Source organism: Tenrec ecaudatus, chromosome 1 (assembly GCF_050624435.1).
Source record: "Tenrec ecaudatus isolate mTenEca1 chromosome 1, mTenEca1.hap1, whole genome shotgun sequence".
Classification (NCBI taxonomy): Eukaryota; Metazoa; Chordata; class Mammalia; order Afrosoricida; family Tenrecidae; genus Tenrec; species Tenrec ecaudatus.
In genome coordinates, this window is record NC_134530.1 from 310,147,540 (window position 1) to 310,171,828 (window position 24,289).

Below are 24,289 nucleotides of genomic sequence, written 5' to 3' on the forward strand. Positions count from 1 at the left end.
GCAGCAACAATGAAACACAACTTTCCTCTAGTTCCTAAATGCTTCCTCCCCTCTCCACTATCAGCATTCAAATTCTCCCTTGCAAGTCTGGCTAGACCAGAGGATATACACTGGTACACACAGGAACTAGAAACACAAGGAATCCAGAATGGCTGATCCCTTCAGGACCAGTGGTGAGAGTGGTGATACCAGGAGGGTAGAAGGAGGGTGGGGTGGAAAGGGAGAGCCGATTACAGGGATCTATATATAACCTCCTCCCTGGGGGATGAGAAACAGAGAAGTGGGTGAAGGGAGATGTCGGACAGTGTAAGATATGACAAAATAATTATTTATAAATTATCAAGGGTTCATGAGGGAGGAGGGAGCAGAGGGGGAGGGGGGAAAATGAGGAGCTGATGCCAGGGGCTTAAGTGGAGAGCAAATGTTTTGAGAATGATGAGGGTAACCAATGTACAAATGTGCTTTACACAATTGATGTATGTATGGATTGTGATAAGAGTTGTATGAGCCCCCCCCCAAAAAATGATTTTTTTAAAGAAATTTAAAATAGGACAATCTGAGGAAGTATTATATGGAGGATAAAAGACCACTATATCTCTTTGGTATAAACCCATGCATATTTATGAAGAATAATTTTATTGAACAAAAACTGGGTTGCTCCTCTCTGGGCTTCCTTTTGTCCAAGGAGTAAAAAGACTCCAAATTAACACTGATTTTATAAAGACCCCTTTATGAAGTCTTAAATGGGACAAGACAAATCACCCGGATGAAAGAGAGCATCAACATGCAAACATGCTACCGTTGATCGACTAGCACTTTTAGAGTCCCTATAGGTCAGAGTAGAACTGCCCTGTGGGCTTCAGAGTTTGTAAATCTCCGTGGGAGCAGAAGCCTCACCTCTCTCCCATCAGTGTGAAGTCATAATAATATCCAGAGATTCCTAGCCACGTGGCTAATTACGAGACACAGGAAATCACAACATCCTGATTGGCAGCTGATCAATTCCGCACTGGTACACACCAGACTGAGGCAGTGGGGAAAGAGTCATGAAAGGGGTACCAACATAGGTTCCCCTTGGAGAAAACGGCTAAAAAATGCAGACAAACACTGAAGGCAAGTGAGTAGGGAACCCTTTATTTTGGTTGATCAAGGAAGGAACAAGGGAGGATTAGCAAGCCAAGGCAAACTCCTGGGGAAAGTGGATCTGCACGTTTCCATGTGCGCACCAGGCAGTAAATGGAAGGGAATCGTTACGGCTGTCTCAGAAAAGCTCACAACAAATGCGTATTCGGCGAGGGTTATGAATCTTGACAAAGCAAACCAAATTCCCTGCTATTGAGGCCATTAGGACTCTTGTTGTTGTTAGGTGTCAGGGAGTCATTTGCCACCCGTAGAGACCATATGCACAACGGAAGGGAACACTGCATGGTCCTGCACCATCTTCACAAGTCCTTCTAAATCTCAGCCTATTGGTGCAACCACTGTGTCAATCCATCCAGTGAGAGTCTGCCTCATTGTCATTGCCCCTCCTCTTTACCAGGCCTGATGTCCTGCTCCAGGGACTGGTGTCCCTGACATGTCCAAAGTATGTAAGATGAATCCTTGCCTCTAAGGAGTAATCTGGCCAATCTGCTAATAGTATGTACTATTAGCAGTCCATGGTATTTTCAATAATATTCAGGGTCAGCGCTGCAATTGAAATGCATTGATGCTTCGTTGGTCTTCCTTATCTGATGTCCAACTTTCACCTGCATGCAAGGCAATTGAAAATACCATGGCAACAAAAAGAAAAGCAAATAAAATACTATAGCTTGGATCAGGCGCACATTAATCCTCAAAGTAACATCTTTGCTTTTCAAAATTCTAAAGAGGTCTTGTGCAGCAGATTTACCTAATGCAACACATCTTTTGATCTCCTGACTGCTGCGTCCATGAGCATTGATTGTGGGTTCAAGCAAGGCAAAATCCTTGACAACATCAACCTTTTCTCCATTTATCATGATGTGACCTACTGGTCTAGCTGTGAGGATTCGTGTCTTGCTTACATTGAGTTGAAATCCCTGCTGAAGGATGGAGCCTTGACCTTCATCACGAAGTGCTTCATACCCTCCTCACTTTCAGCAAGAAAGGTTGTGTCATCTACACATCACAGATTCTTACGAAGCCTTCCTCCAGTCCTAAGGCCACACTCTTCTTCATGTAATCCAGCTCCTCTGGTGATTGGCTCAGCATACAGATTGAAGAAGCATGGTGAGAGGACATAACGCTGGTGTACATGCAATATTCCCTTGTTCTGTTCACATGACTGACTTTTTTTAATGCGTACAAATTCTATTTTCTGTTCATAAAATCAATCGACACTGCAAAGGCGGAGTTACAGAGCCGGGCATCCATCACAGAACAAGGGGGAAAAGAAACGTTCCAGACTCCTCTTGAGAAAAGTTACCAAGAAAGGTTCACCAGGCTAGGCTCACCTGTGGTTCCACCACAAACTATGTTCATTACTGCATTTTCTCAATAAATTCTTTCTGGCTTTTCTTCTCTTTTCCAAACTGTTGAGAATTGGCTTTGCATTCAGGAATTTTTTGTCTGATCTTTGTCCAACTCCAGCCCAGTGCTGACTACCTTGCTTGGGTAAATGCCCACATGGAGAGTTGCGCTGTTGATTTTCTCACCAGGCACCTGCTCGATGTAGACGATGCATTTCTTTCTGTACACCTGGTCTACCTTGACAATTTGCTGTCAACAGCCTCTGGATCCATGTACAGGTTGTGCGTGAGGACAATGAACTCTTCTTAAACTCCCCTTCTTCTCAAGGTTATCCGTGGTTTGTTAAGATTCACACAGCTGAATGTCTTCACACAGTCAACACAACACAAACATATTTCTGGTATTTTTTGCTTTGAGCCAAGTTCAAGGTGACATCAACAATGATATCGCTTGCTCCGTGTCCTCTTCGGAATCCGGCCTGAACCCTGTGAGACAAAGGAGAACTGCCCCCTGTTGGTTTCTGAGACTCACTGTGGGAGGAGGAAGCTTCTTTCTCCAGCAGAGGACGGGTGCTTTCAGACTGCAGCCCAACGTGTAACCACTAGGCGGAGAGGGCGCCCTGATTCTTGGGGGGGAATACAAATGATTGTACCGCTTGCTCTCAAATGTCTTCCAAGTTGATCTCGTGGCCTCTTTCCTGAGACCTTAGGCTGCTTGTACAAAACATTTTTGTTCTAAGGTGATCTGATGGTTGTGACTGTCCTTTCGGCTCATGTTCAGCGGGCCCAGATCTGGTCACAACGGACACGCCCTTGCTGTGACAGTATGCCTTCTTGGGAGGAAGGGGCTTCAAGAGACAGGTGACCAGGAAGGAAAGTACAGGTCAATTATAGGCAATATATTAATTAAGGAGTATATATGGAAGTAAATTCAGGGGATTATGAATGTATAACTTGTCTCAGGAATGCTCATGAATACATATTAGGGGTTATGAATCTTGCCAAATCAAACAGACATATATATAGATATATAAATCACAGACTATATGTAAAAAGCTAGTAATATATATTAATTATTGAATATCTATACAAGTCACTGGCATCCAGTGTATTCCCAGTCACAGTGATACTTTAGGACAGGGTAGAACTGTCCCTGTGGGTTTCTGAGACTCTACTCACCAGAGAAGGAAGCCATTTCTTCACGCCCCCTTGGAGAGGCTCATGGTTTCAAACGGCTTATCTTGAGGCTAGCAGTGCAATGCATGATCATTACACCACAGGAATTTGTCTCTATACCTGTTCCAACATCCTGTGGCAGCACCTCACACCCTAAGGACAGGTTCCTGAGCTGATTGAGGGACATAAGCAGATTGGGGAGTAGTTTCATATACACAATTGCCGGTCCGAGAAGTTTACAGGATTACGTCTCCAACCACCTGGTGGGTCATGGACTCAGGGCAAGGTCGTGTTATCCTAATATGTGGGGTCCAAGCCTCCACCATGCAACGGGTACAAGGGGCATTTGGTTCACTGAGGGGTAAATTTGAGACATCACAAAGATCCAGCATGTGAGTGCTCACCGGCATCACCACTATGACTTCAGGAGGCAGATCCTCCCGAGACTGAATATATTTTCAGCCAAGGATTATATGCACTCACAAGGGGGAGGGGCGTGCAAGCCGCCCTAATTACCTGTACATGTGCAACAGGAAGGGGATAAACTAGAGTGCAGAGGAACAAATTTAGTTTCTGTGAGGCTCAGAAGGGCAGTATAGGCGTTTGCAAGCTTCAGGCAAGTTTTCAAAAACTGCTGTTTTCGCAGCCTAAAAGTTTCTAAAAACATTTAGCTTACAGTACATTGGTTACATCGTATGCCCAGCTACTTCCATTGAGACTTTGAGTGGCTCTTAAAAGAGCCTTTGGGAAAGAAATTGGTAATAACAGGTAACTTATGCCCTCTCTCCGCGGATGCGGCGGGCCAGCTGGATGTCCTTGGGCATGATGGTGACGCGCTTGGCGTGGATGGCGCACAGGTTGGTGTCCTCGAAGAGCCCCACCAGGTAGGCCTCGCACGCCTCCTGCAGCGCCATGACGGCCGAGCTCTGGAAGCGCAGGTCCGTCTTGAAGTCCTGCGCGATCTCGCGCACCAGCCGCTGGAAGGGCAGCTTGCGGATCAGCAGCTCCGTGGACTTCTGGTAGCGCCGGATCTCGCGCAGCGCCACGGTGCTGGGCCGGTAGCGGTGGGGCTTCTTCACGCCGCCCGTGGCCGGCGCGCTCTTGCGGGCCGCCTTGGTGGCCAGCTGCTTGCGCGGCGCCTTGCCGCCGGTCGACTTGCGGGCCGTCTGCTTGGTACGAGCCATTACAGTAGGAGATGTGATCAGTGAATGAGTAACCCGTGCAAGACCACACTTTATACTCATCCTCCAAGCCTGATTGGTCAGAACGGTTAACTGTAGTAATCTGATTGGTTAATGTTTCGATCTTCATTTGGTTCCTGCCACACCCTCTGAAGGGTTTTTCATGTTTCATTTTAACTTAAAATTTTCAAGCTTTCTCTGCTGTCCCTCTTCCAGAGAAGAAGTCATTAGAGAAGGGGGGGAAGGGAGACTCCGGATAGGGCAAGATATGACAAAATAACGATGTATAAATTACCAAGGGCACATGAGGGAGGGGGGAGAGGGGAGGGAGGGAAAAAAAAAAAGAGGACCTGATACAAAGGGCTTAAGTGGAGAGCAAATGCTTTGAGAATGATTGGGGCAGGGAATGTATGGATGTGCTTTATACAATTGATGTATGTATACGTATGGATTGTGATGAGTTGTATGAGTCCCTAATAAAATGTTAAAAAAGAAAAGAGGAGAAAAAAATGATTAGGGCAAAGAATGTACAGATGTACTTTATACAATTGATGTATGTATATGTATGAACTGTGATGAGTTGTATGAGCCCCTAATAAATTGTTTAAAAATTTTTTTCAAGCTTTACAAATGATTATAGTTGCGCTCCATCCTGTTTGGCTTTACTGCCCTCGATCGTTCGCTTTATTACGATTCCATTACTGATAAGCCACTCTGGTTAGGGATTTGTGGAAATTCAACCTTATCACTGGAGCTTTTTTTTTTTCAGATGGTGTGTGCGTTGAGGGTAGCGGGAGGCGGTTTCCATAATATTGTTACTCTGAGTTCATCGTCTCAACATGGTTGTTAAACGCCTTATCCAAACTCGGAGAAAACAGCTTAAAAATTCATTAAGCTTAAAGGGTTAAAGAAAAAAGTGCTCAGGGACAGTAAACTTTATTTACCCTCCGGGGTGGCGTTGGGAAAGGATTTGGTGTGCTTTTCGAAGGACCCATCAGCAATTATTTTTGCATTACCGTGTTTCACAAGCAGATTGGAGTATAACACAAACAGGTACGGAGTACACCTACAGTAACGAGTTTGCTGTGAGCAGTTAGTGAGGCTCTCACGGTTAAGACAGGGATATTGTTTGGGAAGTGATTGACAGGGTGGGGCATCGGTTAGCGTGCAAGAAAACTTGAGTTTTGTTGTACTTTTCAAAACTGACTCGTGTTCCCTTATTTTTAAAGCCGACTTAAAGTGCTCAGTTCTTCTGAAGAAAGCAGTGGGTGGCTCTGAAAAGAGCCTTTGTTTTAGTTGAACCTTACAGTGCTGTGAATCCAAACTTTACTTGCCCTTGGCCTTGTGGTGGCTCTCGGTCTTCTTGGGCAGCAGCACGGCCTGGATGTTGGGCAGGACGCCGCCCTGCGCGATGGTGACTTTGCCCAGCAGCTTGTTGAGCTCCTCGTCGTTGCGGATGGCCAGCTGCAGGTGGCGCGGGATGATGCGCGTCTTCTTGTTGTCGCGCGCCGCGTTGCCCGCCAGCTCCAGGATCTCGGCCGTCAGGTACTCCAGCACGGCCGCCAGGTACACGGGCGCGCCGGCCCCGACGCGCTCGGCGTAGTTGCCCTTGCGGAGCAGGCGGTGCACGCGGCCCACCGGGAACTGGAGGCCGGCGCGGGAGGAGCGGGTCTTGGCCTTGGCGCGAGCCTTGCCGCCTTGCTTTCCGCGTCCAGACATAGCTAACTAGGGGTAGGTAGCCTCAGGGAAGGACTATATCTTTAAGTGTGAGCAAACCGCACTTTTATAGCGACTGCTGGGCGCCAAAAGAAAGCTATACCATTGGCTGGAAAGCAGTTTCATTTTAATCTTCCCAAAGACCGTGTGTGTGTTCTGATTGGATAGTTTTGATATTGCCCTCATTCCTTAAAAGCGCCAATCAGACAACACTTTACGCATTCTCATTTGCATACGACGCTATAAATTAGAAGGAACACGGCCCATCCACTGTGTGCTCTTTCTTTCTTGGTTTTCACCATGCCTGAGCCAGCCAAGTCCGCGCCCGCCCCGAAGAAGGGCTCCAAGAAGGCCGTGACCAAGGCGCAGAAGAAGGACGGCAAGAAGCGCAAGCGCAGCCGCAAGGAGAGCTACTCGGTGTACGTGTACAAGGTGCTGAAGCAGGTCCACCCCGACACGGGCATCTCGTCCAAGGCCATGGGCATCATGAACTCGTTCGTGAACGACATCTTCGAGCGCATCGCCGGCGAGGCGTCCCGCCTGGCGCATTACAACAAGCGCTCGACCATCACGTCGCGGGAGATCCAGACGGCCGTGCGCCTGCTGCTGCCCGGGGAGCTGGCCAAGCACGCCGTGTCCGAGGGCACCAAAGCCGTCACCAAGTACACCAGCGCCAAGTGAGCCCCTGTTGCATGCAGTTCATACCCAAAGGCTCTTTTCAGAGCCAACCATATTTTCAGAAAACAAGCTGTCACACTCTACCTGTAGTTCTGTCCCTTTGGAGAGGGCACGGCGATTTGAACAATTTGGAAGGGGCAGGTGCAAAGGGGACTTTGAACGTTGGTACCGTAAAATGTTTCTCATGGTGCCCTTTTACATGCAAGTGTCTTGAAGCTTTGTTTTCAGCTGCGACAGTAAAAAGCCTCAGGTCTTGTAGACTAAATTACCCGTTAAGGTAGCGCCCCCTGTATTCCGCAGCGGCACTATTCAAAATTCCCGCCAAAATGCTGCAATGGGTTAACCCTATCTTTCCAGCCCTGGAGCTGTAGTGGTTCCCCGTTGTACTACTACTGGAAAGCATCCGCTGCTCTGCCGGAGAAAGTGGTCTTTCTACTTCCACGAAGAGCATGGTCTTGGAAACGGGAATGTCGAAACATAAACGGTAGAGTAAGTTGAAGCAGGCTCAAACGTAGAAAGTGGGGCGATAGCGCGGACTAATTAGTGGAGACTTCCAGGGAATGATGTTAAAAGCACTTCAACTCCCACCCATTCCGTGCATGATCTATCAGTGTCTAAACGCGTTCTTGCATTGTATAATGACCTGTTATCCCCCTCAGATAAATAATGTATATCTTTGTTACTGTTGAAGCATTAAATAAGCACCACCTTTATCCATTCTAGGCTTCTTTCCTCCTGGCCCTGCCACCCCACCCTTTCCCCTTTTCGTTTTTTCCTATTATCTCTCCCCTTAAAGCTAGAAGCAGGGATTCTCTATTGCCAAAGAATAGGTTGATGGCAATAAAGTCCCCCAAGGTTATGAAAATGAAGTTTTCCTGTCTCTGCGCTCGCCTGAGGCTCAGTGCCTTGAGTCAGCTCCCCAACAGATGCCCTGTGTGGTGGAGAGAAGAGGTACTTCTCATTTCAGAACACAGCAGTGTCTCCTGTATGTCTGTTTTTTATTTTTCGCTCCTTTCCCAAGATACATTTTTCCCATTCTCCCACACTTAAGGGATCAACTAAAAAATTCCAGTGAGTTGCTGGCATGTTACAGTTGCAGCCTGTAGCCTGTGAAGAGCTCTCCCTTTTAATATATAATAAATATAATATAATCTAGTGTAGTGTAATGTAATACAATATAATGTAATGTAATGTATACGCCTATAATAAAACCAAACTCATTGTCATTGAGTCGATTCTGACTTGTAGAGGCCTTACCCTAAAAAGCACAGCAGAACTTCCCTGGGGGTTTCCTAGATTGCAGGGGAGTAGAAAGTCTCATCTTGGAGCACTTGGAGGTTTCAAGCTACTTACCTTATTAACCTCTGCACTACCAGGGCTCCTTTTTTTGTAGTAAACAAACAAACACACAAACAAACAAACCAAAGTAGAGCCTTGTCCTACAATTCTGTTCCTCAACACCTGAATGTTCCTTAGGAACCTGAACAGCTAGGCTGCTGTTTGAACATCTACCCTGGCTTTTAAATGATAATTACGTGCCTTGCAGTTTTCCCACCAGGAACAGGTCTATGTAAACTTGATTACCTTGGTCATTCTGCAAGGTTTCTTTGGTTAGTTTTTTTCTCAAAGTCTCTTGCCATCCTTGCAAGGAGAATTTATCTTTCCTTTTTTTTTTTTTTTGAGTCAAATAATATATTCAAACTTGAAACCAAGCCATTTCCATTGCGTCGATTTTGATGGTTGGTGACATGACATGTCGAGTAGAAAACTCGGTTTTCAAGGATAGGACCTTTCGGAAGCAGATCATCATGTCTGTTTTTGGAGGTGTCTCTCTGTGGATTCAAACCTCCACCCTTGTGATTTTATAGCAATACTTTGACTTACCCTTGTATGTTTTACTTCCCATAGGTTTTTTTTTCCTTTTCAAATGTTTCTTAGATTTTCTTTAACAGTTCCTACTTCACAGCCAAACCAAATGTCTTACTGCTCTGGTCACAGCCTGGTATTCCAAACTCTCTTTCATAAGATGTCTACATTTCTTGTGAACTGTAGCTGAAGGGGCAGTTGGCATATTCCATAAACCGGAGAGAGAAGTCAGGTGCCCACAGAGGCATAGGAGAGAATAGCAAAACTGGGGTGCTTGTAAGCTTCTTTCCTGTGTCCTAAGAAGCACGCCCTTCACTATTTTTCTGCAAATTTCTGACACTCTTATCACATATGTCCCAGTTTTGCTAGAGATGTGGATCATGATAAATTTCAGTGTTCTCCTAATTGTGTCTTAAAAACACCACAGCACAGGTGTCCTGATGAATGTCAACTACCTCAGAACCTAAGGGAACCAGAAAACAGAAGAACGCAGAACACGCACCCTGTACACTGCTGGTTCATCTGAGTGCAGCTTTATCGAAATGTAGATGAAAGAGAGTCATCTTATTTTTTAGTATATTAATTTTAATAGGAAATAATCTACATTCTTGGTACTGGGGACCCATACATGAGGTATAGCCTAGTTCAGACTGAACAATAAAATGTCTGCAAATTCCATCAGGCCTTGATGCTCCAGATGGAGACCGCTAGCCAAAAACAACGATGTCTGTGGGGACATTAAGCCGTCCACTCTACTCCAGGCCCAAGCCCAGGCCAAGTGCCCAGGATTTCTGGATTTCCTAGCTCCTCCGCTACAAAGAACCCTTTCCTCCCCCAGCCACTTGGGACAGATCATGAGTTCTTGCACACAGCAGATACTTTCTGCCAGTTGAATAAATGGGTAAAGAAGCAGAGAAGACCTTTTGGCTCTCTGGGCAGCACCATGGCAGTCAGCAAGAACAAACGCCTTACAAGCGGTGGCAAGAAGGAGGATTGGTGTGATGTGAAACTTAGATCTCTCTCGTGGTACACATATACCTCGGTCCTTGGCTCTGCATGAGAAAGAATTCGTGAGGAAGCCTGGTTTGGGATCCAAGGGAGTTTTATTAACGGTTAAAGCAGCTTCAGGTTTACACAGGCACCTCAGGGCACTTCACACCCACACGTGGAGTCCTGAGGCCAGAGGAGATCCCTGCAAGACCTCAGAGGGAGCAACAGCATGAGAAGCAGAAGGGGGCCCGAAGGCTCTGGATTCTGGCTTTTCAGGTCCTCCACTGGGAGGCGTGGTTGACCATGTTTGTCGACCCCATTGGCTGAATTGAATTCACCTGGCCCAGATGAGCCAATCCAGGTGTACCGCCCCTTCCTGGCCTGAAGCCCAAACCTCTGAGCATATGCAACGGACGCCCCAGTCCCTATGCTAGCTACCTAACAAAACCACCAGGTCTGCTCAGTATAATAAATGTGGGAAAACTAGCAGTCACCAGGAGGCAAGGAAACCAAATTGCATCTGATGGCCTCAAGGGTCGAGTTTCTTAGCGAGCCTTGCTGACCTGCAGAATAAATTTGCATTTAGAAAATGCAAACTAACTGCTGAAGAGGTTTCGGGGCAAAAACTTCCAGATCAACTTGCATGACACGGATCTTACACGTGGCAAGATGTGCTCCAAGGTCAAAACATGGCGAATCGTGACTGAAACTCATACTGATGTCAAGGCTGCCAATGGGTATCTGCTTCATCTGGTTTGTGCTGGTTTCACTGAAAAACGAAACCATCAGAGTATGAAGACCTCTTAAACTCAGCACCAACAGGTCTGCCAAATCTAAAGAAAATGATGGAAATCATGTCCTGGGAGGTGCAGACAAATGACTTAAAGGAAGTGAGCAATAAAGGGATTCCAGGCAGCACTGGGAAAGACATAGAAAAGGCTTGCCAATCGATTTATCCTCTCCATGATTGTCAGGGGAAGCCAGCCCCTAACACATCATTACAGTCCGGTAGGTGCAATTGTACAGCGATAATAAGTAAAGACCATAGTAAAGTTATAGAGAGCATGAGAGATAGAAGAGAAGTATTGAAATAAATGGAGTCAGACACGATTCATGGTAGCATGCTCACTTCAGCCCCGCTTGGTGGTCCACGTGGTGGGAGAGAGCGATCTTTAATGCTAGCTCAGGCTTTTTATATTATCTGGGGACATGCAAGCTCCCTAATTACAGGTGAGTACAAACGTCAAAGAAAGGGGTTGTGCTATAGGTAATAAATACAGCATTGAGAGGGGGTGGTCTAGGGACATACATGCAATAGGGAGAGGAGGGATTGGGGGCATACATGTGACAAGATGGGCGGATCAAAGATATAGGATGGCAACTTAACTTTGGATGTCACAGCCAGTTTGGCCTGTTCCCTGACTCAACTGATAGAGACCATTATTGGTAGGGTGTGAACGCGTGGTCACTTGGTCGCAGGCCTCAGGGAGAAATAGTTTATTGTCCCCAGTAGCAGGGAGAGAGACCTACCCTGTAGTCTGGTGACTAACTGCCCTCAGGGAGGATGTCTGTAAGAGTCTGACCTCCCCCCACTCATGATGTGCTCACCAGAAAAGTAAAAATGCTGAAGAAGGCCGAGTTTGAATTGGGAAGACTCTTGGAGCTTCACAGGGAAGGTGGTAGTTCTGGAAAAGTGACTGGAGAGGAGACAGGTTCTACAGTGGAATGAACTGATGGATATGAGGCACCAGGTCAGGAATCTATTTAAAACTCAGTTTTAGTGGTGACAAAAGATCTGATTTGTGAGATGAAAAAAAAAAAAGACACGTGGAGAAGTGAACATTAAAAATTCTTTAAATTCTATAGAGGTGTACATAAAGGCATGTACATATACAAATATATTTACATATGAGGATGGGGAAATAGCTCTATGTGCATATATTTATAGGTTTGGTATTAAGGTAGTAGAAAGACATTGGGCCTCCACTCAAGTACTCCCTCAAAGCAAGAATACTTTCTTCTATTAAATTAGCATTCTATGATGCTCACCTTCCCAACACAATCTGTCCAGAGCCATGAGGCCTGGCCATTACTTGGAATTTATTAGGACTTGCCCGGAGCCCTGAGGCCCGGCCATTACTTGGAATTTATTAGCCTGAGCTCTAGGCATTCTTCTACCCCAGCCTACATATCAGAGCACTGCAGCTGTAAAGCTTGAGCAAACAAGGTGTGATGCTCTTTAGATAAGCACCATGTCCTGCATCCCCTTGATTGGGCAAAAGATCATCCTCCCCTATGCTTGATTTGCGTGTACATGCCACTCCTCTGCGTACCTAATTGAAGACTGTAAGCCCTTACTGACTCACGGGCAGGGTGTGCTCCCCTGAACTCCCTGATTGGCCTGTTGCCAAGGTAGCCTAATCTGCATGTGTGGCTGAGGCTCCCCCCTTGGCTGGCCGTTATAAGCTGTGACTCTTTGTTCATTAAAACAGGACTTGATCAGGATATTGTCTTGTACTCATTCTCTGTGCCTCTTGTACCCCCCCAATTCCCACTCTCTCCTCCAGGGTCCACAGTGAATGTCCCGCGGGGACGGGACAACAATCGCTGAAGACAAAGCGGATGAATAAGCAAATGTGAAGAAAGCTGATGGTGTCCTGCTTTCAACAGATATAGCATCTGGGGTCTTAAAGGCTTGAAGGTAAACAAGCGGCAATCCAGCTTAGAAGCAACAAAACCCACTTGGAAAAGCACACCAGTCTGTGTGATCACAAGGTGTGAAAGGGATCCAGTATCAGGCATCATCAGAACAAAAAATATCATATCAGTGAATGAGGGGGAGAGTATGGACTGGAGACCCAAAGCCCATTTATAGGCCATTGGACATCCACTTACAAAAGAATCTTGGGGAGGCGAGGAGCCAGTCAGGGTGCGATGTAGTAACGATGAAACATACAACTCTCCTCTAGTTCCTAAATGCTTCCTCCCCGCCCCCACCCACTACCATGATCCCAATTCTACCTTACAAATCTGGCAAGACCAGAGAATGTACACTGGTAACAGATAGGAACTGGAAACACAGGGAATCCAGGGTGGATGGTCCCTTCAGGACCAGTGGTGTGAGCGGTGATACTGGGAGGATGGAGGAAGGGTGAGTTGGAAAGGTGGAACCGATTACAAGGATCTACATGTGACCTCCTCCCTGAGGGACAGAAAACAGAAAAGTGGGTGAAGTTAGATGTCGGAAAGGGCAAGATATGACAAAATAATAATTTATAAATTATCAATAGTTCATGAGGGAGAGGGGAGTGGGGTGGGAGGGGGAAAATGAGGAACTGATGCCAGGGACTTAGGTGGAAAGCAAATGATTTGCGAATGATGAGACCAGTGAAAGTACAAATGTGCTTTACATAATTTGATGTATGTATGGATTGTGATGAAAGTTGTATGCACCCCTAATAAAATGATAAAAAATGAAATAAAATTCTTTAAATTCATCACTAAAAATGAAGTAAACAGGATGAAAGGTGTTGAGTATGGGTTGAATAGTTAACTGGATAAATACCCATTTATTTTATATTTGTCTGTGGTGATACCTTCTTTTCTGTTGACTTTCCCCCCTTTTCCTTGGTGATTGCTCCCATCTTTCTTGGCTTACTTACAATGAGTATAAAAGAAAAGAAAAAAAGAGGTCAAGAGACCACAGGATCCTAAACTCACTTAGTCACCTTTTAGATCTGGAAATGAACTTGCCCCCTTGGCTCAAGGTTCACCAAACAATAGACAAGTCTGTAAAGGGAACTATAACACTGATGAGGTTCATTACAGTAACCAAGCTGTTGAAATCCAAAGGGCAGCATTTACCTAAGGGCAACATTCTGGTGGCATGATGGTTTTGCTGGGCTGCTAACCTCAAGGGCAGTAGTTCAAAACCACCAGTCACTCTTGGCGAGGAAGATGAGGCCCATTCTGTCCTATAGGGTCACAATGGAATTAGTGTCTTTTTGGTTTTCAACGCTGGTGGCACAGTGGGTTATCCACTGGACTTCTAACCTCACAGTAGACAGTTTGAATCCCCCATTACTCTTCAAGAGAAAGATGAGGCTTTCAACTCTCCTAAAGATTGACACACTCAGAAACCCACAGGGGCAGTTCTACTTTCTCCTATAAGATCTCCATGACTTGGAATTGACCCCGTGGCAGCGAATTTGTTTTTCAAGCCTGGGGGTTGAAACATCACTGGTTATTATCAAGAGAATAAAGGCTGGACAGCGAAAAAAGACAATTTAGGATATGGAATTAGAAGATAAAACTATTACTAAACAAAAGGGGTATAGGTTGCCCGAATAAATTACCAAAGACTTGGAAATGGACAAGGGTATGCTTTAAATGGTGCACCAGATGCTGTGTGTTGGAACCTCTGGGATGATTGGATTCATGCATCTTTGATTGATTAGGCTATTTCACAACTCAATGGAGATTTAATTTAATTTATAGAACACTGATAAAATGCACATGATTCTTGGTGATAAATATCAAAAGGAATATGGGGAACAGAGGAGGTCTCCCTTGTTTCTCTAAACCTCACCTTGGCTCACTGTCATAGGAATGTGGTCTCACAAAACAGTGTCTGGGGCTCTCAAGAAGATCCAACTTTGGGAAATCTCTAAAATTGCCATTCCAAGCTATGAAGAACTGGAAGATCTGAATTCTGCCAACCCCAACTCTTGTCCTTGTTACTTATGGAATTGTCTGATAGCTCTGGTCTCCCTTTTTCTTAAGTCAATGTGATTTTTAAAGTTTTTTTCAGCCATGCCTATTTCTGACAAGAAACCTCTTCCATATGGGTTGTGTTAGCTATCACTAACCATGCAACTTATGACAAGATTTTTGTTAGTCTTGGAAACAGTGACCCTTGAGACGGTCTGCTGCCATTAAGATGGTGCAGCCTTGGAAACCCTGTGGAACTTTATTCTGTCACATAGGGTCGCTGTGTGCAGGAATGGGCGCCAACAGCGGTGGGTGTAGACAGGAGGGTGTGCTGCCAACCCAGTGTCTTTGGTGCTTACCAAATCATCCTCTCTTAAACAGTGGCTGCTACTAGGCAGGTCTTTTTACAGAGAGCAGAACTAGTGGTTCGTCGAAATGATGATGTACGTGGAATTCACTACTTTGAGGGAAAGTTTTATCTACGGTCGCAAATCAAAGAACAAACTGCAAATCTATTTCTTTTTTATTCTTTTTGGGAATCTATTTCTGATATCGTTTTTTAGGGGCCAGCAAGTTGGCCCGACCCACAGTAAGCCTGTGCACAGCATAAGGAAACACTGCCAGATCCTACTTCATCCTCAGAATGGTTCCCACGCTAGAGCCCCTTGTTGCAGCCACGGCGTCGATCCATTTCGGTGAGGGCTTTCCTCTCTTTCACTGCCCCCACAACTTTACCAAGCATGGTGTCCTTCCCCAGGGCCTGGTTTCCATGTCCAAAGTATATAAGACAAAGTCTTGCCATTCTTGCCGCCAAGGAGCACTCTGGTTGCACTTCTTCCAAGGCAGATTGACACAGGACTCAAACAAAAATAATGTTTCTTCGCAGTTTTACTCTTTGAGATAAATAACACTTGCCACCAGGTGACCAATACATTAGGAAACTTGCTTTAGAGAATAGTGTTTTAAAATTCATTTCCAAGGGGAATTGTATAGTCATGTGGGCAAGAAGGAAAATCAAATAAGGGGGATACTCACCAAATGTGTTATAAGCTTGCCCTCAGGAAGGTTCCCAGAAGCGTATTTCTGTTGCATATGTAGCTCCCCCTTATTTATAAGACAGTTTTGTACGGAATCTAGCATGATATTAATTAACAAGTTCTGCGTGATCATTTGTTCTCTTCATTAACTTTTTAAAAAGTAAAAGGAATGGAAGAAGAATGCTAAAAGCTTGTATCTGATTAATTAAAACTTGTGGCTTTTAAGTAATATTTACAAAATACTTAAGATGCATTTGGTTCTGCGGGTGGTTTTGAATTATAAATATATTCTCCTTTACAATGTGGGAATAGACTGAGGTGGAGGTCATTTGGCTGAGGGGTTTTACATAAATTCTCTGCTTCCTGAGAGGGAAATTCCTTAATTAGAAGTTGCTTTCTGATTTGTGTATTATTTTCAAAACATCCCTGGGAAATGAAAACCTGCCTCTGCTGTTTTGGAAACTGTAGTTTACGGAGTAGATGCAAAATTAGTGGATATTTTCACATTGATTTCCATATTCGAGAGCTTAAAAAGATAGCTGGTAAATGGAATTGAAAAAAAGGATAGCAAGTAAATGGAATTGAAAGATAATAGGAATTTTCTATGTACTTTATAAAGCTCCACTCAGAGTTTTCTTTATTCCTTTCAGGAAGGATTAAAAATCAACACTTAGCAGAGGATGGTTTCGATCCATCGACCTCTGGGTTATGGGCCCAGCACGCTTCCGCTGCGCCACTCTGCTACAGCGGTGAAAATGGCCTATTGGTGTATATACTTCAAATGGCGCTAAAGGTTGTTCCAAACCAAAAGGAAACAAATTAAAATATAATCTATCCTCCTGCCTTCAATTCGCTGATTTTGTTTATGATTCACGTATAAAAATGAGTTCAGCAAACAAGTAATGAGTTCAGCAAACAAGTAATATTGATCCCAAATACAGTACACCCCGTATCTCTGTAGGAAAGGAGACGCTCACCTGGAAGAGGCCATTGCAGGTCTTTATGCTACAGTCACAAAATGTATGAATAACATTACCAACAACTAAATTGGATTATGAAAGTATCTGATCTGTGAAGTACGACTTTTATAAAATGTGAGATATACATCAAATTTAAAAAGAGAAGCTAAAAGAGACGAGCTGCATTGGCCGGGAATCGAACCCGGGCCTCCCGCGTGGCAGGCGAGAATTCTACCACTGAACCACCAATGCATTCATGCTCAGCCCTTGTTTCTAACGCTACATGTAGACTTCTATTTCCTTTTAATTTATATGAACCTTTTTTTTCAAGGAACTGTTTAAGCCACTTTTCGCTTTTACTAAATACTGCCGTGCAGAATTCCATCTTTCGTAAGAGGAAAAAGTTTTCATAAATTCAAAGCAAACTTCCGCGATGCTGAAGCCTCGCGGTTATGTTTGCAGCCCGGTCCCGGAGCGTCTCGGCGGCGCCTGCGCAGCCAGCATCTCAGCCTGGAGGAACCCGGGCGCCCTCGCCTGCTCCCGCCGCCCCCACCGAGCCGCCATTGGGCAACCCAACTGCGGACCTGCACGACCCAGACTTTCTAGAGGCCCCAAATCACCAACTGGTGTGAGTAGCTGCCCACGATTACACGGTTGGTCTGTGTAGCTGCCCCAAATCAAACAGCTGGTGTGGGTCGCTGCTCCAGATTGTACGGCAGGTATGTGTAATTATCCCAGATTATACACCTGGTGTGTAGCTTCCGCAGATTACACAACCGGTGTGTGTTGCCGCCCCAGGTTAAATAGCTGCTGTAATTAGCTCCCCGGGATTATACAGCTATTGTGTGCAGCTGCCTCAGATTATAAAGTGGGTGTGCCTATCTTGATAAAATGATGCAGCCTGTGCGTGTAGAATTCTCAGATTATACAGCTGGGGTAGGTTGTTTTCCAAGAATATACTGCTGCTGTGTGTAACTGCCCCAGATTATGTAGCTGGTGGGTGTAACTCCCCCCGAGTACATAGCTGGTGTGTGCACCTACCTGAGATGATTCAGTTGGTGTGTTTACCTGCCCCAGATTATACAGCTGGTCCATGCAGTTTCCCAGAAGATACAGCTGGTGTGTTTACCTGTCCCCGATTATAAATCTGCTTTGTGGAGCTCTTCCAGATTATACAGTTTGCGTGTGTAATTTCCCAAGATTCCCCCGCTCCCAGAAGAATGCACTTCAGTGGACAACACTGAAACTACAGTTTGGGGAGAGGGGCATGTCTGATTAGAGCACACAGGAGAAACAAGAGGGTGGAGAGGGAAGGGAACACATCCTGGCCCACCAAGCCCCGAGGATGATATTCCTGCTCAGAGCAGACAATGCACAGAGAGGACCATGGGGCTCGCCCCACCCCAAGACACCACGTCCCTCACTGACCCCTATCGCTACAGGGGACAGCTCTGCAGACACATTGTGGAGATCTGTGCTCCAGATCTTAACTGGGGCGAAACACTAAGGGCATGGCCACAGAGCAGCAAGGGGAGCAGAGGGATGAAATGCCCAGGGAACACCAAAACTAGACTTTGGAGACAGAGCGTGGTACCCCATCGGACTCGACTGGAAAACACTCGTAAAGGCCATCAAACAGACCATAGGGTTTTCCACTTTTGTCAGTACCTTTCTTTTTATTGCTTGTTATTTTTGTTGTTGGTTTTGACTTCCTTTCAAAAAAAAAGTTTGACCAAGGTTAGGCCACCATCATGAATCTAGGGTCCGCCCATTTTGTCACATGTATACCCCTAGTCCCTCCCATTCCTATGTGTATACTCCTAGCACATCCCCTTCCTGTCACACGTATACCTATTGAGCATCTCCTTCCTATGATGTGTATGCCTATTGTACTGCCCCTTCCTGTGACGTGTGGTTACCTGTAATCACGACCCCCTAAGTAGATATAACCCTTGGTTAACAATAAACAGGGTTCTCCAGCCTCCTGCGGGGTTCGTGAGCATCCATCCAGCCAGCTCTCCGCCCACCTCGCCTCAGCCCACACTGTGCGCGGACCTGGTGGGTAAAATCATGGCCATCCAGGAGGTGAACATGCTACGATTTAAAAAAAAATTTTTTGTATGCATCATGAGAGCTATAATTCACTTTCACCACTATACATTTGTTGAAAACGTTAGCAGTCACATTCAAGCTGTTTTAACAATAAACATGTTTTAAAAAAACAATGATTTTAGAAAATGATCTCTATTAAAATGATTGCTATTAATCCATAACCATAAAAAAATTCCCCAGATTATACAGGTGGAGTGTGAAGCTTCCCTAGACCGTACAGCTGGTGTGTGCAGCTGCCTGAGATTATATATCTGGAGCAAGTTGCTTCACAAGAATATAAAGTTGTTCTGTTTACCTGCCCCAGATTGTAGAGCTGGTGTGCCTATCTGCCCCAGATTATGCAGATGGTGTGTGCATCACCACAGATGATACAGCTGGGGTGTGCATCACCACAGATAATACAGCTGGTGTGTGTAACTGCCCACGATTATGCAGCTAGTCGCTGTAGCTGCCCTAGATTTCGCAACTGTCTTGTGTAACTGCCGCAGATTATACTTCTGGTGTGTGTGGTTGCCCCGGATTATAGAGCTGGTATGTGGAGCTAGCTGCCTCAGATTATACAGCTCAGGTGTAACTGCTCCACATTGTGCAGGTGGTATGTGCAACTGCCCCCCGATTATGCAACAGGTGTGTGTAGCTGCAGCAGATTGTACATCTGGTGAACGTAACGTCCCGAGAATATACAGCTGGTTAGTATACTTGCCCGAGATTATACAGCTGGTGCCTGTGGCTGCTCCAGAGTATACATACATCTGGTGCTTGCAGCTGCCCAAAATTATACAGCTGATGTGTGTAGCTGCCCTAGATTAAATAGTTGGCGTGTGTAACTGCCCAGATTATACAGCTAGTGTGTGTAGCTGCCCCTGATTATAGATTTGGTGGATGTACCTTCCCCAGATCATACAGCTGGTGTGTGTGTGTTTGGGGTTCAAATACCTTACAATCATTATTGTGGGGGGAGGTCAGACTTACAGACATCCTCCCTGAGGGCAGTTAGTCCCCAGACTACAGGGTAGGCCTCGGTCCCTGCTGTGGGGGACAATAAACTATTTCTCCCTGAGGCCTGTGACCAAGTGTTCACACCCTACCAATAATGGTCTCTATCAGTTGAGCCAGGTAACAGGCAAAACTGGCTCTGTGACATCCAAAGTTAAGTTGCCATCCTATATCTAGAATCCGCCCATCTTGTCACATGTATACCCCCAGTCCCTCCTCTCCCGATTGCATGTATGTCCCTAGACCACCCCCTCTCATTACTGTATTACCTATAGCACAACCCCTTCCTGTGAAGTTTGTCCTCACCTATAACTAGGGGGCTTGCATGTCCCCAGAGAATATAAGAAGCCTGGGCTAGCATTAAAGAGCTCTCTCCCTCCACGTGGACCATCAAGCGGGGCTGAGGTGAGCATGCTACATGAATCGTGTCTGACTCCATTTATTTCAATACTTCACTTCTATCTCTCATACTCTCTATAACTTTACTATGATCTTTACTTATTATGGCTGTACAATTGCGCCTACCGGACCCGTAATGATGTGTTAGGGGCTGGCTTCCCCTGACACATTATAATGTTTTCATGTATTAGAAAAGTTTTTATTCGGCGATAGCTGTGCTACGAGGAAGCTAAAAGCTAAGGTGCAGCTCTGAGTGAAATTCCCAGTGAGAATATAAAGACAAAAGTCACATTTTGGCCCATTTATCAAAGACTTCCTTATGAAGCCAGTCTGGGTGACAGAATCAAAAATAGCAAAATTAATGTTAACTTTCTTTAGAGCAAGCGAACGCGTCCGTGCATCTGTTCAAGCAGGATTGATTATAGAATCCTGTGTACAACATCAAAAGGAACCATATTAATGAATAACAAGATGGATCACAACGTCCGGGTACATATGAGTATGTCCTGAAATCAATCACCAGCGGGGCTTTCCTAGAAGGGATGGGTGAACAGGGAGGTCATTCAGCGGTAGACAAACTGGAGTTAATTTGGTCAGTCGGCCTCTTGTGCAACTGCCCAGATTCTGCAGCTGGCATGTGCAGCTGTGACCGGAACCCCTGAAATTTTATTCCAGAGCTCAGCCCATTCATCACAACTCTAGCTGTAGAGTTAGACAGCTCGCTACGTACATTAAATCTGAGTGTCAAGAAACTAGATATTTTGTAAACTTGAGACTGGAATGCATATCTTTGAATGCATTTCAGTGTTTATTATAAAAAGTTATTTTTATACATTAAGACAGTTAGCTCTTATCATTTTACAAGCAAAGGTATAGATGAGTTTTGTTCACATTTTTATTCCAAAAAAGAGAAATACAGTTCAAATTTGCTAGCTAAGATTTGTTCACTCTGAGTACATTGAGCCAGATTTCGTCTATGCCTGGAATCACCTGGACCTCCTTGGGGGTGGGGGCCTGAGAGGTAGTCTGGGGAGAGTGCAGAGCAGGTGTGATTGACAGGGAAGTGACTATCCCGCTATGACTGTCTCATTTTCTCTGCGACTGTATTCAAGAATGTATGTCAATGTTTATCAGCCAAAAAGTACAGAACAAACCCAAGCTATATTATCAACTTTAACATTTCCCAATAAAGTGATGAGCCCACAAAACACAAGATAGCTCAGCCAGGATTGACCTTGTGAATGTGTTATTCTGCTTCCCGGTTTTCCTGAAGGAAACCATCCATCCATTCAATGCCTTTCTCCTCAGATCATCACGTCAACATTCAAGCACTAATCTTTATCAGGTCTTCCCTTTGTGAGGTCTGCATGTTTGCATGTTCAAATCAACTAACAGCTCCTTTGTTTGCGAAGAATAATCTTTTAAATATGCTGTCAGTGTGTCTGTCCTTATTTGAAGCTAATAATATTAATAGAATGGCTTCCAGTGACATGATGGTTTGCTCAGAAGTACAATACATGTTAATTTTAATGGTAGTGATGAAATTTATCATTATAGTACAGAAAACAAGACAAATGTGTACATTTTTGTGACTTCTAAATTACAAGGTAATTTGAATTTTACAAGATTTTTAAAAATTGAATTAAATAATGCCCTAATATCCACTATTACCTAAAAGGTTTACACAAAACTGGAATTGAGATTTACTACTTGGAATGGCTAGAATGAATTATCAAGTCCCAGCGTCGCAGCTGTCGAGGGCACTTCATATCTACATGAGCCTCTTGTGCTGTTCTAAATGGGACATGCGATAACTGCAAAGCCACGGGAGACTCAAGAAATTGTTCTATGTTGTTTCCATGACTCTCCATCCGGAATTCAATGCCTCAGTGTCAATATTCAACACTCACAATTATTAATAGTTATTATAGAGTGTACTTTCATGTGAGGCAGGATTATACTTAGTATTTTTATATTTATTTTTTTAGTGCGATCATGAGGTGTCGAAGGGATCAGGTATCAGGCATCATCAGAACAAAAAATAAATCATATCATTGTGAATGAGGGGGAGTGCAGAGTGGAGACCCAAAGCTCATTTGTAGACAACTGGACATCCTGGAATGTCGAGGGGAGGAAATGAGCCAGTATAGTAACGATGAAACATACAACTTTCCTCTAGTTCCATGCTTCCTCCGCCCCTCCTCGCCGATTACCCTCCACTATCATGATCCCAATTCTACCTTAAGAATCTGGCTAGACCAGAGGATGTACAGTGGTACAGATAGGAACTGAAACACAGGGAATCCAGGGCGGATGATCCCTTCAGGACCAGTGTTGAGAGTGGTGATACTGAGAGGGTGGAGCAAGGGTGGGGTGGAAAGGGGAAACCTTATTATAAGGATCTACATATAACCTCCTCCCTGGGGTCGGACAACAGAAAAGTGGGACTAGTCAGATTTGTAAGATAGAATTGGGGTCATGGTAGTTGGGGGGCGGGGGGACGTATTAAAGAACTAGAGGAAGGTTGTGTTTCATCGATGTTATACTGTACCCTGATTGACTCATCTCTTCCTTGTGGCCCTTCTGACAGGGGGTAGGCAATTGACTACTGATAGGCTTCGGGTCTCCACTGTCTTCCTCTTCATTCCCATTGACATGATTGTTGTTTGTTTGGTTGGTTGGTTTTGGGTCTTTGATGTCTGATACCTGATCCCATCGACACCTCATGATCACACAGACTTCTTCCATGTGGACTTTGTTACTTCTGAGCTAGATGGCCACTTGTTTACCTTCAAGCCTTTAAGACCCCAGATGCTATATCTTTTGATAGACGGGCAACATCAGCTTTCTTCACATTTGCTCACGCACCTATTTGTCTTCAGCAATTGGGTCAGGGAAGATGAACATCGCAGTGCTGTGTTAGGAGAACAAATTATTCTGGCGTTGAGGGAGTACATGAGTGGAGACCCAATGTGAGGGGGATATACAATGGGCATGACAGGAGGGGATGAGCTGGGGGTGTACACATGATAGGAATGGGTGGACCTAAAAGTACACATGTGGCAAGAAAGGCGGACCCTAGATTCTTGATGGCTGCCGGCCTAACCTTGGTTACCCTTGAGTGGGCTTGACCTCCCTGGGCTCTCCTTCAGGGAAATAATCTACTACTATCCTTATCAGAAGGGACTGGGTCCGACTTATTGTGGGATAAACAGTGGTGTCTGCTTGCTCTGGATGACTGATAACCCTTAGAGAGAATAACCCCTGATCTACTCTGTTGACTTCCAAGTGTATAGTCATTTACCATGTGTAGCAAGCAGCTGAGTTTGGCATATATTTGGGGGAGACAACTTGGAGAAGTCTTTCTGTTTCCCACACCAGTGTCCATCTGCTTTCGTAATACTTTATAAATAAATATATGTACATAGGTCTATTCCCTTGTCATTATATAAAAATGTATTTACATATATACTTATCTGTATTAGACTTCTACAAATGTCCTTTGCCTCCTAGTTCTTTCCTCTATTTCCTTTTACTTTCCCTCTGGAACCATAAGTCCCATTGTTTACTCCTCTGGATTGTTCATCCCACCTAACTTGTCCAGATAGACATGCATAGACAATAATACGTTCAGAAACAAAGCAAAACATAACAAAAAAGAAAGACAAAACAAATCAACAACAGCTAATACAACAAAACAAAAAATAATCAAAAATAAAACCAACAGCAAAAACTGAAAAGTCCTCCAACAGTTCCAGGTCTGTCCATTGGCCTTTATGAGTATTTTCCTGTCAAGTCTGCTGGGGTGCCACAGCCTGGTCCCAAAGTCTACATTGGGCATTCCTCTGGGACTTGGTGGCTTTGCTCCCCTTGCTGTTCCGCTGTACACCCTTAGTGTTTCACTCCGGTGTGATGGGGTCAGAGCAGACGCATCTCCCACCCCATGTCCCCGTGTGTTCGTCTGGGTAGACTACAGAAAC

At 44.9% G+C, this 24,289-nt stretch overlaps 3 protein-coding genes and 2 non-coding genes across 5 annotated transcripts; 1 reads left to right on the forward strand and 4 right to left on the reverse strand.

The window, feature by feature from the left end:
• Nucleotides 1-4,433: 4,433 nt before the first annotated feature.
• On the reverse strand, nt 4,434-4,849 carry LOC142437595 (histone H3.1-like). Its single transcript, XM_075540695.1, has one exon. The coding sequence runs from the start codon at nt 4,847-4,849 to the stop codon at nt 4,439-4,441; it is 411 nt and encodes a 136-aa protein (XP_075396810.1). The 3' UTR covers nt 4,434-4,438.
• A 1,323-nt stretch (nt 4,850-6,172) lies between these two features.
• LOC142437596 (histone H2A type 1) lies at nt 6,173-6,565 on the reverse strand. The gene has a single exon (XM_075540696.1). The coding sequence runs from the start codon at nt 6,563-6,565 to the stop codon at nt 6,173-6,175; it is 393 nt and encodes a 130-aa protein (XP_075396811.1).
• Nucleotides 6,566-6,861: 296 nt separating this feature from the next.
• On the forward strand, nt 6,862-7,243 carry LOC142437597 (histone H2B type 1-K). Its single transcript, XM_075540697.1, has one exon. The coding sequence runs from the start codon at nt 6,863-6,865 to the stop codon at nt 7,241-7,243; it is 381 nt and encodes a 126-aa protein (XP_075396812.1). The 5' UTR covers nt 6,862.
• Nucleotides 7,244-16,514: 9,271 nt separating this feature from the next.
• On the reverse strand, nt 16,515-16,586 carry TRNAM-CAU (transfer RNA methionine (anticodon CAU)). The gene has a single exon. It is a non-coding gene; the product is annotated as a tRNA-Met (tRNA).
• A 397-nt stretch (nt 16,587-16,983) lies between these two features.
• TRNAG-GCC (transfer RNA glycine (anticodon GCC)) lies at nt 16,984-17,054 on the reverse strand. Its single transcript has one exon. It is a non-coding gene; the product is annotated as a tRNA-Gly (tRNA).
• Nucleotides 17,055-24,289: the final 7,235 nt, after the last annotated feature.

Bases quoted from the DNA above. Each gene is read 5' to 3' on its own strand.
- LOC142437595 (XM_075540695.1), bottom strand. From the start codon at position 4,849: ATGGCTCGTACCAAGCAGACGGCCCGCAAGTCGACCGGCGGCAAGGCG.
- LOC142437597 (XM_075540697.1), top strand. From the start codon at position 6,863: ATGCCTGAGCCAGCCAAGTCCGCGCCCGCCCCGAAGAAGGGCTCCAAG.
- LOC142437596 (XM_075540696.1), bottom strand. From the start codon at position 6,565: ATGTCTGGACGCGGAAAGCAAGGCGGCAAGGCTCGCGCCAAGGCCAAG.